The 18,788-nt window shown below is 33.9% G+C and overlaps 1 protein-coding gene across 1 annotated transcript in view; it reads left to right on the forward strand.

Annotated features, from left to right (window-relative positions):
* LOC128184243 (dorsal-ventral patterning tolloid-like protein 1) overlaps positions 1-18,788 on the forward strand; it is a 59,464-nt gene that overhangs the window by 32,984 nt on the left and 7,692 nt on the right. Inside the window, exons 7-12 of the mRNA XM_052853664.1 lie at positions 1,787-1,948; positions 10,535-10,642; positions 13,942-14,047; positions 14,287-14,399; positions 14,596-14,760; positions 17,421-17,505. Of these exons, the coding sequence (XP_052709624.1) occupies positions 1,787-1,948; positions 10,535-10,642; positions 13,942-14,047; positions 14,287-14,399; positions 14,596-14,760; positions 17,421-17,505 (739 nt within the window). The remainder of the gene's footprint in view (positions 1-1,786; positions 1,949-10,534; positions 10,643-13,941; positions 14,048-14,286; positions 14,400-14,595; positions 14,761-17,420; positions 17,506-18,788) is intronic.

Here is an 18,788-nt window from a genome sequence, read left to right on the forward strand (position 1 = left end):
TCGATAATGATAATTTTTTGACAATATCGGATGGTAATCGTCCGGGTGCACGGACTTTTTCATGGTTAGTGAGCACCTGTTGTTTATTGTAGAATTTGTACGCACGAGTTTACGGGCCAATACCGTTTGGAATAAGAACTGTAAAGAATTTGTTTAAACTGTTTATGATAAGGAAATCACGTTAGTTTCAACAAAATGTACCCCTATGTCATGTCTCGACAAAAACCAACGTAATCGTATTGTTGGGATGCTGCAAGCTGGAATGACACAAGATACTGTAGCAAGACACTTTGGAGTTCATCGGATCATCATCCAGTCATTATGGACGTTTTCAACAATCTGGAAACACTCAAGATCGACAGCGCTCTGGACGACCTTGTGTGACGTCACGTCAACAGGACAACCACATTAGATTGTGCATCTCAGAATTCGTTTTCAGACAGCAAGTTTGACTGCCCGTAGCATTTCAGGGCTTCAACCAATTAGTTCAAGAACTGTGCGTAATCGTCCGCGCAAGCAAAACATCAGACCAAGACGTCCAGCGGTGCGCACAGTACTGCTTCAACGTCATCGTATCGCCAGACTAGTGTGGTGCACACCGCATCTGCCATTCAGAATACAGGACTGGGCCAATATTCTATTCACTGATGAATCCAGATTTCCTTTGGATAGAAGTGACAGCCGTTGTAGGGTATAGCGTCGCGTTTGAGAGCATTACCAGGACACTTGTGTTGTGCAACGTCGACACTTTGGTGGAGGTAGCGTTATGGTGTGGGGTGAAATATTAGCACGTGGAAGGACCTCTCTACAAATTGTCAATGGAAATCTTACCCGCGTTTCCCCCGATTTGTCGCCGATATAGCACGTCTGGGATGCAATGGAAAGACGTTTACGCCGTTTATTAAATCAGCCAGTGACATTGTCTGATTTAGGCTAGGCTTTAACCAACATCTTGAACAACATCCTTCAAGCATTTCGGAACACTTTAGTGGCATCAATGAGGCGTCGCTGTCAAGCATGCGTGAACGCAAATGGTGGTCACACGCGTTTTTAATTCTGTTAATTCAATTTCAAATAAAAATAACTTTCGAGCGTGCTGAAATTGACGTGATTCGACGTTGACATTCATGTGTTATGAGACGTAGTTAGTAGTTGTTAACAGTATTACAAAAAAATAAAATTTGCTCATTGTAGTTTTTAAATGTTCTTTTCATTTATTGAATAATGCACAGTTTCTCTTTTCCGCTAGTATATTTTGCATTTGGTTATCTAAAGACGGTATAAACCTTTCATGACCAGTTTTGGCTTTCATTGCTTAGGTCAGCGATGTCTTGTCTTAAAACCTAAATTAAATTCAAATTACAGGGAGGGGATGGGTAATGTTTTAAGCAATTATCGGGATTTAAATATTAGAACGAAGTACTTGAGCGATAGTAAGAGCACTGTAAATTCCTTTTTTCATGCAAGGATAAATAAGACTTAATTCCGAGATTCCTCTGATTTGTATTAAATCGCGAACACCAATTCTTTCTTATTATTTCCTATAGCTCAATCTGTCTGAAAAATTAAAGTGAAGTTTTAAAACCCGCGAGAGTTGCTTCTCGCGATTTTACGCGGAAATTAGTTCCTTGCGTTTCATTAGTAATCTACAGTATCTTTTTTTACACCCTTAATTTCTACTTTACCACGTTTACAGCTTAATAAGCGATTTTCTTAAATTTGTTTGTGTGTATAAGCGTGATTTTGTGTTAGATAGATATCTATAAATCAGTTGTAACCTTTATAGGGTCAACATTGGAAAACAGAATCTTTGATACTTGCAACCCATTCTTACCCGGAAGGTTATCCAAATTGAAAACGACAAGTGTTGGAAGAACTCTCGATCTTCGATTCTTTTCAAATGGTGGAAACGAAAAAAGTGGATTTGTGTTGCTTTTTAAACAAGAAGGTATTTTTTAACTAGCTGGTTAAAGATCAATAAAACTGTCTTGCCTAACCTAACATTGCATTTTCTATTTGAATAAAACACTTCTGAAAACGTATATAGAAAAAGAATTAATTTATAGAATAGAATCTGTTTTGATCTACATGTATTACAAGTGATCACATCCATATTAGGTATGTATCGATATTTTAAAAAAATGGTTTAGACACCTGAGTCGCCCAACTTACAAAGCTTTGTTGTAAGGGAAGATAATTCAGAATGATTGAAATTTTAATGTTAAAAGTAGGGGAAAAACTGTGGGTTCTGGAATAGTGTCCTCCCATAGAGTTACTATGAAGTGTCCTCCTGGTATCCTTCGAGGGTGTGGGTATACCTATGACGTCATATAAGGAGTTTCATTAACGACTGTAGATTACTCCTGACTGTAGACTACTCCTTGACTGTAGACTACCCCCTGACAATAGACTTATCCTTGACTGTAGACTACCCCCTAACTGTAGACTATATATATTGCTACCCCCTAATTGTAGACTAACCCACTGACTGTAGACTGTCCCCTGACTGTAGACTATATATATTGCTACCCCTAACTGTAGATAACCCCCTGACTGTAGACTAACCCACTGACTGTAGACTACCCACTGACTGTAGACTATATATAGCTACCCCTGACTGTAGACTACCCCCTGACTGTAGACTACCCCCTGATTATAGACTAACCCCCTGACTGTAGACTCCCCTTTGACTGTGAACTACTCAATGACTGTAGACTCCTTTGAATGTGACGCATTTGTTTAGATTAAAGCTGAAATGAAGTCCTAAAAGCATTTGGTCGCCATATTAGTTTCGATCGCTCCATTACTGCCACAGGGGTATATAATTATATCGGTTGAGAAAGTTACGGTCGGTTGCTTTCTGATCGAGGCATTCAGGTTCCACGAACTTTTAAATGCATAAACTACACATTTTAGTAAAATGTTTGTAATAAAGAATAAGTAAACAACAATCAATGAAATACAAAATATTTTTATTAATTAAAAAAAATTCCAAGGTATCCGTATTATTTTGGACAGACAGAGCTGCTTACTTTGCATGCACATCGAATACGTGTGTCTTTCATACAGAGGGATGTGACTCTCGCAAAATCATGCAAGCAATAGAAAAATGAAAAACAAAAAGCTGAACTGCATTTCACAGAATCATGAAAAGTACATATCTTTTTTGATGGGAAAACTGGATTTCATGAACTCCTTTCAATTTCTGTCAACATCTCTAGAAACACTTGTGCCAAACCTTTCAAAGGAAGGCGTAGAGAAGTTAAAGCATCTCCATCATTACATTGAAAAGCGGCACCCTGGTCACATTAACGAAAAGATGAATTTACTCATGCGCAAAGGGGTGTACCCTTACGATTACATGGATAGTATGGACACATTTTAAGAAATATGCCTTTTAAGGAAATCAACATTTCACTATAATATTGACGATCGGGAATTGTCCGAAGCCGACTATTATCACGCACAATTTGAGACATCCAGTTTAGGAGACTACCACGATCTCTTCACGGAAACTGACGTCATTCTTTTAGCTGGTGAATTTGAAAACTTTACATATCTCTGTCTTCGTATTTATGGACTAGACCCAGCACAGTTTTACACAGCACTGGAACTGGCATGGCAAGCGGCTCTTAAAATGACAGACATTCAATTAGAACTTTTTACAGATCGTGAAATGCATCTATTCATTGAAAGGGGTCTAGGGGGGGGGGGGGGTATTTCTATTATATCGCAAAGATATGCCACGGCTAACAATCCATATATAGAAGATTACAGCCAGAGCAAACCAAACAAGTACCTCATATATCTAGATGCAAACAACTTGTATGAATGGTCGATGAGTAAAGCTCTTCCAACACATGGGTTCAGATGGCTTTCCAGGCGGAAAATTAATTCTTCTGATATTAAACATATCAGTGAAAATTCCGAAGAAAGCTACATTTTATCAGTAGATCTTGATTATCCAGCAGAGTTGCATGACCTTTACAGTTATTATCCGTTAGCACTAGGACTATTTGAAGTGAAGCCAAATATGCTATCATCCTATCCGCAAAAGCTACTCAAAGATCTCAAGCTTTAAGGAACATCAACTCGGAAATTGGTTCCGAATCTACACAACCAAAAAGATAACGTTATTTACTACAGGAATTTGCAACTATATTTATCACTTGGAAAGAAGGTCACTAAAATTCATCAAGAGCTTGTGTTTCAACAGGAACCATGGTTGAAAAACTATATTGACTTTAACATGAACATGCGAAAGAATGCAGCTAAGAATGACTTTGAAAAAGACTTCTACAAATTAATGAATAACAGTGTGTTTAGAAAGACTATGGGAAAACTCAGGAAACGAGTTGATATTCAGCTCATTCACCGTAAGCAAAGTCTTCTTAAGGTCAGTGCAAAACCAGGGTTCAAATAATTTATGATATTCATCAAGACCTGGCATCGGTGGAACAAAATCTGGTCTTGAATCAGCCTATATACGTTAGATTTTTATCTTATCAATGTCAAAGGTATTGATGTACGATTACCACTATAACCATGTCAAATATACATATGGAGGAGAGGCAGAGCTACTGTTCACAGACACGGATTCCTTATGCTACAACATTTTTACAGAAGACTTGTACAAGGATCTGGAAAATGTTAAAAATTAATTTGATTTCAGCGACTATCCAACCGATCATTTTCTATATAATGGTACCAACAAAAGGTCCGAGGAAAAATGAAAGATGAAACCATGTCAATACTTATGACAAAGTTTGTAGGACTGAGACTAAAAATGTATAGTCTCACTTACGGACCAAGTGAAAAACTCAAAGCAAAATGTGTTAGGAAATCGGTGAAACGATCAAAATTTCGTCATTTGTCGTACAAAGAATATCTATTTCAAAGAGAATATCACATGGAAACTATGGTTACATTTAGATTGGACAGACACCAGATACACACCATTGCATTGAATAAGACAACTCTTTCTCCCTTTGATGATAAACGGTATATATTGCACTATGGAATTCACTCATTAGCTCATGGACATTGGAGAATTTCTCACAATGCCACAGTTATGGCTATTTGAGGAGTTAAGTGATAGCGTCTAGCCATTTCAGACTCTGCAGTCGAGGTGTTTATCGATCATTATGAATCAATGTAAATTTTGCCTAAAATCTTATGCATGACCTCATGATTTACAGCGTCACTTGAAACTGAAACACCCAATCAAAGAAAAAGGACATACCACAAGGTCCAACCAACAACAGGAATCTACCACGTCGATTCAGCAGCAGCAAAAATTATACATTACTTCAAACAAGCAACAGCAAGAAGGAGCTTATTCAACACAGCAAAAGATCTATGACACTTTTCAAAATCAATACCAGGAAACACATCTCAAACAGCGGCAGCAGCAACAACAACAGAGTTTTCAATTTATACATCTATATAAATTTATCTGGACCTACCTCATGTTGAAAACCGTATTTTGTCAAATAGCTATTTCAGAATTTTTTAACTAAAATTAATCTCCAACCAGAGCTAATAATTTGACTGTATAAACGGTGGCAACCTATGAAGGACAGTTTCCCCTGGTGTTGAATTCGTTAAAGGGATACTAATGGATCTGGAAGAGGATTTGTTTCTATATCCTCGGACAAGAAATGAACTGATTTTAGATGATATGATGTCAAGCGCCTCCAAGGAAACCCGAATCAATGAATTGTTTACGGAAGGGAGTCATCACAAAAACCTCTCAGTCATCGCTATTAACCAAAACTTGTTCTATAATAAGGATCCAACCCAAAAACGAAATTGTCATTATCTTGTTCTGTTCAAAAATCCGATAGATAAACAACAAGCAATGGCAACATATGGCAAAGATGATGATGAGAATGATGACGTAGATTCTAAGGATGAAACAGGGAATAAAAGTGGTGAATGAATTGTCTATAAAAACCGTGTAATATAGTACTGTTTATTCATTTTGTTGCTGTGGATTGACGAGAAAACAGGTCATGGGAAAACTATTTACATGAAATTTATTACAATCCAAAGAATGCTGGAAGTTTTTTTTGGGTCAGACAAAATTGTTCCAGTATGTGAGAAAAGATGGTAAATATGTTATAAGGCCTGAAAAAAATAGTGTGTTTAGGGTAACACTGATGAAAAAATTAGGTTAGGTAGGTGGAGATTTTTTTTTATTTTATCTATTTTTTTTGCCTGAATCCTAAGAATGTTTGTTTGTTTCATATTTAAAAGAGTATTTTTTATTGGAAATAAGATAAAATTCACAGTCGGATAAAATCAGGCATTTAAAAATGGTAGGATCGGGCCATTATTGTAAGTTAGGTCGGGTTACCCGAAACACACAACTTTTTTTTTAGGCCTAAGTAAATATAAAATCAAAAAATGGTTGCAAAAACAAGAGGCTTACAAAGACAATACGGAGACGTTTTCAACGAAATAAAATTATGGTGACTGGCATAGATGACCAGTATTCTGCAGATCTCATGGATATGACTAAGTTTCCTAAGTACAACGATGGATTTACGTATATACTGGTCGTCATTGAAGTCCTATCAACATATTTTGTGGATGCGTTCATTAATAGACAAAAAAGGAATTTGCGTTGCCAATGCGTTACAGAAAATTTGTCTAGGAGGTAGAAAGCCCAACAGAATACGAACAGATAAGGGACAAGAATATTGTTCCAAGGAAGTTGAAAAGTTTTTTATTTATTAAATAACCCATCTATATGCTCAAAATGAAACTAAAGCTGTGATTGCAGAACGTGTCATTCAAACTGAAAAACAAGGATTTATCGTTTTATGACTTATCAACAGGGGTATCAATATGCAAACAAACTTTAAACATTTGTCAAAGGCTGAAATAAAACATATCACAGATCAGTTGGGATGACGCCTAAAAGTGTTAACAGTGGTCATGAAACAGCCGTATGGTGGAGAATGTATTGGCCAAGGGATCAATAAGATATTAAAAAGACAAAGCCTGTAAGAAAACCGTTTGATTCAAAATTGGTTATTACGTTCGACTCACCCATCTCAGAAATCCATTTTCTCGGAATTATGACGAAAGGTGGACGGGTGAGATATTCGTGATTTCTCAGAGAATTTCTCAGAGGATTTTGCCTGTTTACAGAGTGCAGGATTTTGATAAGGATACAATTAAAGAAAATTTTTATTAATCAGAACTCCAGAAAGTAGATGTAAAAGACGACGACCTATGGAAGGTTGAAAACATTTTGAAGACCAGAGGAAAGGGAAGAAACAAACAATATTTTGTCAAATGGCTTCATTATCCAAAGATTCAATTCGTGGATTAACGCATCTGATGTATCTAACCTTTGAATATAAGAGTGTACTACCCCGGAAAGGTCCAACTTCAGATTCCGTCATATCGAAAAAAGCTTACATATACACAGATCGTTAATTATGATATGAAGGAGGGTAGACGACTGTTACAGTAAATTTTGATATTGTACATTATATATTTTTTGTGTCATTGTAAAATGGACGTGGGGTGGCTCTTCGACCCATGCTTCATTATTGTTATGGGGAAAAATATCATGCTAATAAATTTGTCTCTTGTATTTTGTTGTGTTCATGTTTGAATCAATTTAACTGTATCTATTGGTGTCAGCGAGGAATTTATAACCACACCTAAGAGTTTTCATTATAATATTAATTGAGAGGTTAATTCAAACGATCACAAATAGGAACAGAAATGAAAATAATTACATGATTTTAAAAGTGTTTGATGGTTACTATAAAGTTAATTGAATTAACTTTGTATTAGACTCGATGAGGCCAAATCATATCAGTTTCAAATTGTATAATTAATAATTTCAATTTTATTTTTTTGTCTATCTTATTAACAAATTAGATCAAATTATAATTGATATAATATTATTTTTAATTAAATAAAAACTTATTTTAAGTTTTAAAAAAATATAATAAACTGGCGTCATAGGTATCCTGACACCCTGATAGGATACCAGGAGGATATCCCATAGTCACTAAATGGAAGGACACTGGTCCAGAAAGGGTACTTTTAATAAATAATCACTAATCAAATTAATAAACACATGTCTCAATTTCATTTGATAATTCATACAGTGTTTTCCCTTTATTTGAAAGTAAAAGGCTACAATCTCATTTTAGGAATCTGGGGTCAAATTGCCCGCCTAGCTCCCCTTGTGGGTCGAGGACAAAACCCTCATAGGGGGTCTAGGGTGGCGAAGTTCCCCGGCCGAAATTGATTTTAGGTCATTTCAGAACCCTTAGGAGAGCTCTCAGGGCAGATACAATTTAAAATTTAGGCATCTTCCAACAGATTAAAAATCTTAAAAGTTTATTATATTTTTTAAAATAATACATGATAGTATTTTTCAAGATTTTGTCTAATTGTGAGACTTTTTTTGGGCTTCAAATCAATATGACTGTAAATTTTATATGTTCAATTGCTATAGGTAATTTTTAAACTTGCACATGCAGCTGCAGGTAAATTATTGCAATAAAAACTAATTGATCCAACATTTTACTAGATGACAAAATTAAAAAAAATTACCACTGATAATTTATTTTTCTTCTTTATTATTTCAATTCATAAAATCAATGTTAAATCTTGATGTATGTAATTATTCAGATTTAGATTAAAATGCATAATTAATCTTCGTCAGAGTTATCCGAATCTGAATAATTACATGCATCAAGATTTAACATTTTTATAGCATACTGATGTAAAAATTTGACTTAATTTGATTTTGTAATTCTGAGATATTGTCTGCTAAAATAACTGGGTTTGTTTGGACCCCAATATCTGATATCTAAGTTACACCTGACTCAGAATTAGTGTGTCTTCTGCTTCTTCACAGGGTGGTCCATTTATTGAAACTTGCATGAGGCATTTAAGCATAGATTTGGAAAGTCGATTCCGTTGCTTTGGCTTAATCTTTTTGCCCCTCTCTTTGGCCATGCATTACTGACAGGAAGAGCTGACACTACCTCTGCAATGTGTGTAGACTGGGGATAAAAATGCTTCATTTTGGGTTTTAGAAATTGAACAATAAACCAGTCTGTTGGAGTTGTACTAGTACAATTTGATTTAACTTCATCTGGCATATTGGGCAACACACCTTTTGCAACATAGTACTTCATCCTTTCCCATTCTATTTTCAGTTTATCTGTTTCAACTTCATCTTTGCCCTCTTTTGGGTAGCACTGCTTTGCAATTACCAGAATGGCCGGCTTGCCATATTTCTTAAAATCATTATCATCTCGCAGTGGTACGAGTGTTGGATCCAATATCTGAAATGCAGACAAAAGGTTCATACTGTCATTGAATCTTTCATCAATATTTTCAATTAATGCATTGGTGTAGTTGGTCCGCATTTTGTGAAGATATTCTGAATCTCTGACATTCCACTTGATATCTCCACACATGTTTGCAAAAGAGTCAGCATCGACTTTTAACTTTTCCAAGGGCTCCTCTGTTTCTTGTATCTCTTTTATCTTGTCCTTGGTCATTTTTACTGCAGGGTTAATTGCAGAAAAGCTGATGACATCATTCTGAAAATATTTGGAAAGTTGTGCAAGGATAAGAAGAATGTCCTTCAAAATGTAGAGAGCATCTAAAAACTGGATATACATCAGCTTTTCCAACAGCTGTTGCATCATCATCCATCTGAGAAAGTGTTTGTAGCACAGACTCATAGTCACTCACAATGGCATCCACAGCCGCCTAAAAACAAAGCCATCTTGGTCTACAAGCTTTTTTCAAGCGCTTGCCTACTGACTTTTTGGCTTCTTCTCCTAACATTATCTTTTTCATATGAGTTTGCACTTTTAGGTATGCTGCCATTCTCTATGGCGAGTTCTCAAAAAATTGCAATAATTGTCTCAAAATTGTTTCAACAGTTTGTATGTACTTTATACTTTTGTGTCTGTACAGGATAAAGCAAGTCGATGATAGATACAGTAAATATTAATGAGCAAAGGGTTTTACTCTTTTAGACGTGTTGCAACACCTGATCTCTTGTCAACCATGACTGACGCTCCATCTGTCACAAGTCCTGTCAATTTTTTAGTGTTTAACTCACAGTTTTTCGGCTCCTCTAGTACCAAAGATGTTAAAGCTTCTGAGTTTGCACTCCTGTGCTTTTTTAATACATCTTGACGTGGACATACATAGTAGAATGTTATAACTTTTATGCTTTTTATGTGACTTAAGTCACTTGGATAACCTATTACCGAGGGTGTCCATGTCTGTTAACAGATTTAAATATATGGTGCTCAGGATACCGCCAAGGTCTGTGGTCCTCCTGTTTGGTCAATAAATAAAAAGAAAATCAATGTTAATATACTTGTTTGTTTCCGAGTATCCGTTTTTTTCCCTGCAATGCGCAACATAGATGTTCACATTTGTTTAGGTTTTTTACAGGAATGTACACGTATGTTAATTTTTGAATATCTTCTTAAATGTCTACTTTATTTTTTGTTTGTGTTTCCATTTACAGATGTTAATGAATGCTTGGAAAAAAACTGCTCACCAAGAGATATATGTTTTGAACCCGAAAGTTTGAACGAGTTTGAGTGCAACGGACATGCTGAAACTACTGAAAAGCGTAAACTTTAAACATTACAATTTTTTCCTTAGATGCTCAGGCGCTTTGACCTTATAGTTAGATTTAAACTTTTTTGTTTTATTGAATGGGATGATTTTATATTTCCTTTTAATAGTGTTAAAACCGAATGCCACAAAGATTAAAAATCAAATTCACGATTTGTCCATTACATATATAACATTTTCAATATATAACTTTAAAATACATATATTTATCTAGGATTGTTAAAATATGAGTGATATCTTGCGGGTTTTGATAGATGGATGTAGTTCTGATACCATTCTCGGGAGTTATGTCCCCTAGAACAGTATCAGAAGATACCCATGTGATATGGACTCTAAATATTACTTTTCCTATATTATGGAAAGGTGTATTTATATATAGGGCTGCTACGTTTATGCCTTAATGAGTTCGTAAGAGAGGTTAAAATTCATCCGGTCTATTATAACAAAGTTCTGGTAACGAATATATCCTTGGTTAACCTGGAAGCAGCTCTTTTAAACGAAATAAACTACATGATAATATAGTTTTATTAATTATAGTTTGATGATAATTAAATCAAGATTGAATGAAAAAACAATAAACAACCAGTTGCGTATGAAACGCGTGTTTTCATTATTAGACATACTTTTTACATTAAGAAATCCATGAAATGTTGACATCTTCAAACATATTACATAACCTATTGATTCTTTCAGTTTCATGAAATTTGACCTTTCTATTTTCGCAATAAGGTCAGGTCAAGGTCCTTACCATTTCTTTCAACTAAAAGGATATAACAATTTATCTCATACGTGTGGTGTATATTACCCGTGTGATAAACCTTTGCTATATCACACGGGTGATGCTATATCAAATACTTCCGGTCGGAACTACTTTTGACACAGCCCCTCGCTTCAACGCTTCAGTGACCTATTTTCGAAGATTTGCTAGTACTTTCAACATATCTATATATATATACTACAAAAATTAATATAAAATGGATTTTGTCAAAGATTTAAATTACAAATATGAAAGAAAACACATAACTGCTAGCACAGGCGTCGGAACCGGGGGGCTATTGTGAGTGTGGGGGGGGGGGAGGTTAGCCCCCCCCCCCCACCCCACCTTTTTTGCAAAGTTATTCATAACCGTAACCACAAGACCCTTTTTTCCTTGTTTGTCAAGATTTTTGATAAATTTAGCCCACTTCCAACTTTCAATTTGCTTTGTGAAGTTTATAAAACTACAAACTATCAAGGAGTTCATCCTCACGACGCGATGAAAACAGAGCGCTTTGGTTGTGTTTATATACAAGAACTTACCGAAATAAAGTTTCATGAGACTTTTATTCCACCACCAGTAAGCATCCTTAATCACCATTTTCAATTTTGAATCATAATGCTAGCCTAATGTTTGTTTTATTAAACATCATGCATCAACATCTGTTCCTCGTTCGAGTCAATTCAAACTAACGAGCATTCGCAACTTTGTGTATGTCAACAAACTTGATTATTCAAGTCTTCTAATCGGAATTTCCATTTAATCAAGTGAATAAGCTCTAAGAAAAATTATCTAGAGCTAAAAAATTATTTTAAGGTTTATTTCAGTGAAACTTTACATTAAAACAGTTAGATTAATCTCAGGAATTACGTACTAAATTGTATTGCGCAAGGTCACAATAGCCGCATAACACAACGTTGCATCATCGTTTTTAATCTTTGAAAAAAAAAAACAATTTGGGTCACACAAGGGACTGTCTCAAAAGCTTCATAATATAAATCAAATTGTATGAGATAAATAGAACATCTATAATTGTGTGATTTTATATTTGCTTTATCCAACTCGTTGAAATGGTTATATTTGCTCGGCAAGCCTCGCGAATATATACACCATTTCAACTCGTTGGATAAAGCAAATATAAAATCACACAATATAGATATCCTCTATATATGTTGCTATTTCCAGTTATATATTCACCTGTTTGAGATATGATGTTTCTATTTTTCAATGAAACGAAAGTATAATATCATATTTGTTAGCTTATATTACTGAGCTGGAAAAAACATTTAAACTTCAATTGATATTGCTTAGCCAGCATTTTCTCTAATTTTCATAAATTTTGAAGATATTTAGATTATTTTTTTATGCTTCCAACATTTAGATACTTCTGGTTCTTTTGATTTTATAAAAACTTTATATGAAATTTAAATTGACAAAAAAAGCTTATGTATTGATCATTTAAAAAGAAAGAAAAGTCAATTTTAATGATTTTTTCACATACATCTATTTATAGAATGAGCGCTGAAAAAGCTGATAAAAATGTAATTTGATAAGAAAATCAAGTTATTAAAACATATTCTTTAACCCAAGTATGTTATCATTAATTAAGATAAGCTAAAAAAAAATCCAACAATACTCTTATTCTGTTTAATATGCTTAATTGACTTATGAATTTAATTTTGAATGGAAATAAGAGAAATATATTCCTACGCCAAAGTTCCGCCAAAAATATAGTCCTTTTTTGGAATCTAGACTCTGATTACTATTTCTATGCCAAGTTGCATGATGGTATAAAATAAAGAAAGATATGACATTTTAATTTCCTTTTATCTTACTTTAATAAACTATTAATGAAATTAATTTTAAAAATGTCGAAAACCCAGAAAAGACTTCTTCCTTAAAGGTAAATGTAAATTTTAATAAATATAATATCTTTGAAAACTAAATGCAATTACTTGCCATAATGGGGTTATCTGGTAACGACGTGAGATATTGGTTATGATTTTTATAAATAATTTTATTCCAAACTCTAAAAATTACAAGAGCTGATTTCAAACTCACTTAACGTTTGACTCCCCAAACTAACGTCAAATACTGACTCAATTTAAATTTTAAAAGCTCACATAAATATATATGACGTCAGGCAACCTAACGTAACGTTGCACAACCCATTTGGTCGACACTTCTTTGTTACCTGAAGTGGCAGGCATGAAAACAAAACATAGGATAAACATATAATTAAGGTAAAAGTAACCATATACAACACATTAAATACATTTGAATCATATCGTAATGATGAGTGACGCTTTCGGTTGTTTCTAATGTAATTATCGATAAAATATGCATTTTACCAATACAAATAAACACACATACATCAAAAATCGTTACAGGACTTTGCAATACTTAATGAATGATAATTTATAAATATACCACTGTATCCGATATATAATGTACAATGTATCAATTAAGCAACGGAATGCAACGGATGAAATATTACTTGATTTACAGTTTATTTATTGATTAAAATTTGACTGTAGGATTCTTGTCCTGTCCAAACGATGGATCGGAAGTTGTTATAGATGTTCCTGAATTTGAAGCACAAACGTTCTCATTTCCACCGCCAGAAACAGACGGATTTCCAATGTGATTTTTTTACTTGTTTTATATTTTACAAAAAATGTAGCAATAACCAAATTAGGAATATTTAATCATCTTCTTTGTAAGCTGATTTTTTTTTTCAGAAAAAGTATATGTGAAAGTTATATTAGAAATAGATGCAAAAATATCATTAGACACTATATATGGCATGTTTTTGTTTACTCAATCAAAAATGCATGCACGCAATTAACGAAATTCAGCTTATATATTTTTGTGTATGTCAGCTCTACTACTTGTACATGGACGTTTAAGGGAGAAGAAGGGTCAGGAATCCTCATTCACATTTTTAACATGACGTTTGAAGGATCCGACAGTCTCAATGTTGATCATGATGCTGGTATTTTTTAAAACTCTATTCTGAGAGAGAGAGACAGACAGAGAGAGAGAGAGACAGACAGAGAGAGAGAGAGAGAGAAAGAGAGAGAGAGTCTACTCTACAATAACGTTATAATATGTTTTTTGTAAAAAATGCATCTTAATTGAGTTTCTCAAAAAGTGTCGTTGTTTTACGTGAATTTTTAAAAATCTTTTAGAAGTCCTTGGGACACGAATAACTATCGAAGGACCGCGCATGGAAGCCTCAGATTCTCGATCTCGGTTCTCAATAGATAGTTCTATGAGAGTCATATTGACAACAGACGACAACTTCAACAAAATGGAGAGTTTTATGGTATCAGTTCTCAGCGGCAGTGATTCTGGTAAGAAATTATCAAGGTCATTGTAATATCAGGTTTCAAGGAGGATCTATTTTTGTACGTCTGTTTCTGTCGTGAGGCAGTGTGTAACGTGCATCGGTCATAGTTGAATATTTTGGCTTCCAATTTTTCTCATTAACTATCAAGCTTAACAAAACTTATTTCGATTTCTTTGAATATGCATTATCGTGAATAGTTAAACATACACCTCTAGAACCGGAACGCTTTCAGAGCAAAAAAATGAGGGCGTTTATACCTGGGTCACATTTAAAGTACTTTACTACATCAAAACTCCTTGAGACAGTACGCCACATGATGGTGACTTTAATGGTTTGTTAAACTTGTTGTAACGATTATATTCGTTGAAATTCACCCCAGCTCAGTGGTTAAAACATTAGTTGCGTAAACCGCATATCCTTACGTTGGATCTGTCGAGGTCTTTTGTCCATATTTATTGAATACAATTTGTGAAAATAGTTTTTGACTGATTGTTTCCCTTTCTGTATCTATAATCTTTTATGATATCTCTTATAATCAAGTAATTTTTGTTAATTTGAGAAACTATTTTAAGAGGTAGCTAAGGAGCAACCGTAGGTCTAAGTACCAATTTTTCTACATTCGTCGGCTTAAGAAGAAACATGCCCTGTCACGCTGAATCCTAAAAATAATTATGACTACAAATCTTTTAATTTATATTATTTGGCGAATGTTTACCCTATCCTTCCCATCGCCTTGCAAGCGACAGACGAATGATGCTGAAGGTAATCCGAATATAGTCATCCTTCGTTAGTAGATTTATCAATAACGATCAAAAGCCCTACAACTCTCAATTGATATTTGGTCGCCATTGGTGTATGTCGATCGACGATTAAGAAAGTTCAATATCAAGATGTTGACCAACTGAGGACTGCTAAAACAAACTGTCTGCCGATGGTCAGTCGAATTCTTCAACGTCTGCCCTACACGACAAATCAGTCATCATCGACGATGAAAAGAAAATGAAAATACGTTTAACCCGATAAGCAAAAAAGACCAGCTAAGAAAAAATATGTTAATATCGAACAGGAAAATGCGTACTGCTGATGAGTTGACGATTATCACCAGAAAATCCATTTTTAGACTAAAAAAAAGTCGATAGTTTGTTGTTTTAGGAAAAGTGACTTTAATTTTAGCATCAAATTTGATGATAACTATTGGGAATGATGAAGTGAAAGACCCCTTTGCAAGAGGCGCCCTTTTTAGTCAACTTTAAAGACAGCGTCCAACACTGACATGTAGATTTATCTCAGAGAAATAAGAGTATGCTTTTGTATTTCTGTGTATTCAATTAAAAGACTTTACGATATATCACGAAATACTTGAGTGATATACTATGTGTGAAATTTTTAATGACCAAAACATCGGTGCAGTTGCATAAATTCAAAATATATGCTGCGACATTGTTCGAGTAAGTGCAGAGTGCTCAAGTCAACCAGGAGAGAGAATAACATTAAAAAAAACCAGAAAGTCCAAGGCTTGAAACATAACAGTCCGAAATAGTCCAGAGCCTCCTAGAAACCCAATAGCACGCATGAACACAGAACATATTTTTATTGATATGCGTAAGAAATAACTCAACATCGATCTCTCCAAATAGGACATATATACATATAGGTAATACCCTAAAAGGAAAACCCAATAATGTAACAAACAGAAATGTTCGAAATATTTGTAATTTTAAAAATTGAAAAATTAAATTCAAAAGTGTACACGAAAAAGAGAACTAAAACAAAACATTTCATTATAAGTTGCATGATCTAACAACATATTGCCAAGGTTTAGTCCAATATCTTTCTGGGGCAACATGTGCAACGTCAATTAAATCTTTTCTGGACTAGTGTCGATCTTTCAATGACCTGAATCTCATTGTCCAATGCGCGAGTCTGACAATTTAACGTATGAATATTCCCTAATTGACCATTTCCACTCAAACATTGATGTTTATTTCATATGTACACAATTGTACGAATAATAATTGATAAAACTTTTGTATTCTTTTGTATGTAAACCTGTACAAAAAATCAACTGGACATATAGACCCCTAGGTACTTGACCTAAGTGGTAACAGACAGCTCCATTAGAAGGAGCTGGCCGTTACAAAATGTACCACCAAGGCAAAGTTTGGGTCAATTATTTCTATTCTATCAAGAGCCGCGTTATAACAAGAATTTAAATTATTAACGTTAAAATAATCTATGATATATAAAATGTAATATTTCAATAATTCATACCAACAATGTCTGTAATAGGATCAATTTTACCCTTCGTAGACCCAGTTTGTTTCATCATAACAGTACTTAGACATTTGTTGGCGTTGCGTATAACATTCATAAAACGCATTTCAATCATCATTTATCAATTTATCATCATATCATATCAAAGCATGTTACAAAATATACATGTGGTATCGAGAAACATGCTGCCATAGTATCATGATGTTATTATTTAAGGTACTTATAATACAACATTTGTTAAAAAGCTATGAGGTATTGAATTAAATATATGCAATGTTTAAATATTAAATAATTGTAACAAATGCAAAATATGAATTTATAACTTCTGAGAAATATTCATTAACAATATTTAAACATACATAAAATTCAAAGTTTCAAATATATTTGTAGGAACATGTCCTGGATCCAAGACCATTCAAGCTACAGACAGTTTCCAGACAATAACATCGGCAAACTTTCCCAAAGCATATTTATCGTAAGTGATAGATAGAAAAATTAATTGGTATTGTCATCATACATATAAACATAGATATTGTTCATAGTAAGATTCAATATCAAATAGTTATACTTTAAAGACTAGCTGTTCAAAATTCATTATACAAATGATACCAGGATAACCCATTAAAGCTTAAAAACTTCCGATAAACTTTTAAATAATTATATGACATTTTGTTTTAGCTTTTACAGCGACCTTATATATTGTTGAAACAAAGATGTTGTCACTGTGTTGATTATACCATTCAAAGCGCTATAAACAATTCCTAGTATACAATGTGTACATATGATAACATCGTTAATATGCATTTGGTAATATTATATACTGTCTGATAAACAACATATCACCATTAATAATTCTAAAATGAATGATAAAATTTTTTAAATTTTGTGTTAAAACACCCTAAAACTGTTAAATGTTGTGTTAAGAACCCCCCCCCCCCTCCCCGTTGGAACATTTAATACGGGGTGGTAGACTGTTCAAGTCTTAAATGTCATTAAAGTAAAAGGTGTCGGTTTGACATGCCTTGACACGAGGTTTAAAAATACTTCAGCTGCGGATGCTCTGGTATATCGTACAAGTACAGCTGATCTCAGTGTATTTTTTGATTGACAGCGCACTGTCATAACAGACGTTATATGCATGGTTTAGTCAAGTTGTTGAATCTTGTCTTCCACATTCAAACTGTCAAGTGAACTAAGTACTTTGTATTTAACAATACTAAATTGAGATATGTTTTATATAATATACCGACCCATTTTTTTTTTTTTTGACATATTTATAATCGATATCAATAATTTGTTAAGTAAACTTAGTTGCATTTTGTTCAAATAACTCATAAACAGAACTTCAAAATAATGTTTAAACAATAATAAAAATATTAATGTATTCAATTTTTGAACCATTGGGACTCATTATCTCTTTATCAGTGGTTAGAAAAAAACAAATCAATTGTAGTTTCTCCCTCCCGGAACGTTGACTTATTAGTTGGATTTTCCCTTTTTAAAGTCCTGCTTCAACCTTACTATAAAATATTTTAATATAATTTATCTCCCATATCCCTTTAAAATTATTTGTTTCAGAGTATTTCCCTTTCTCCTGAATATATCTAGTTCTGTGCTAGATCAAATAAGAAATATTTAACTTCACATTCTACGTACAATTATACCTTGTTACAGATAATTAAATGATACTGTTTTAGTTTAAAATGAATGAAATCAAATTCAAAGCACATCGAATTGATTATTAAACATCAGGTATAC

The sequence above is a fragment of the Crassostrea angulata genome, chromosome 5 (genome assembly GCF_025612915.1).
Source record: "Crassostrea angulata isolate pt1a10 chromosome 5, ASM2561291v2, whole genome shotgun sequence".
NCBI classification, from domain to species: domain Eukaryota; kingdom Metazoa; phylum Mollusca; class Bivalvia; order Ostreida; family Ostreidae; genus Magallana; species Magallana angulata.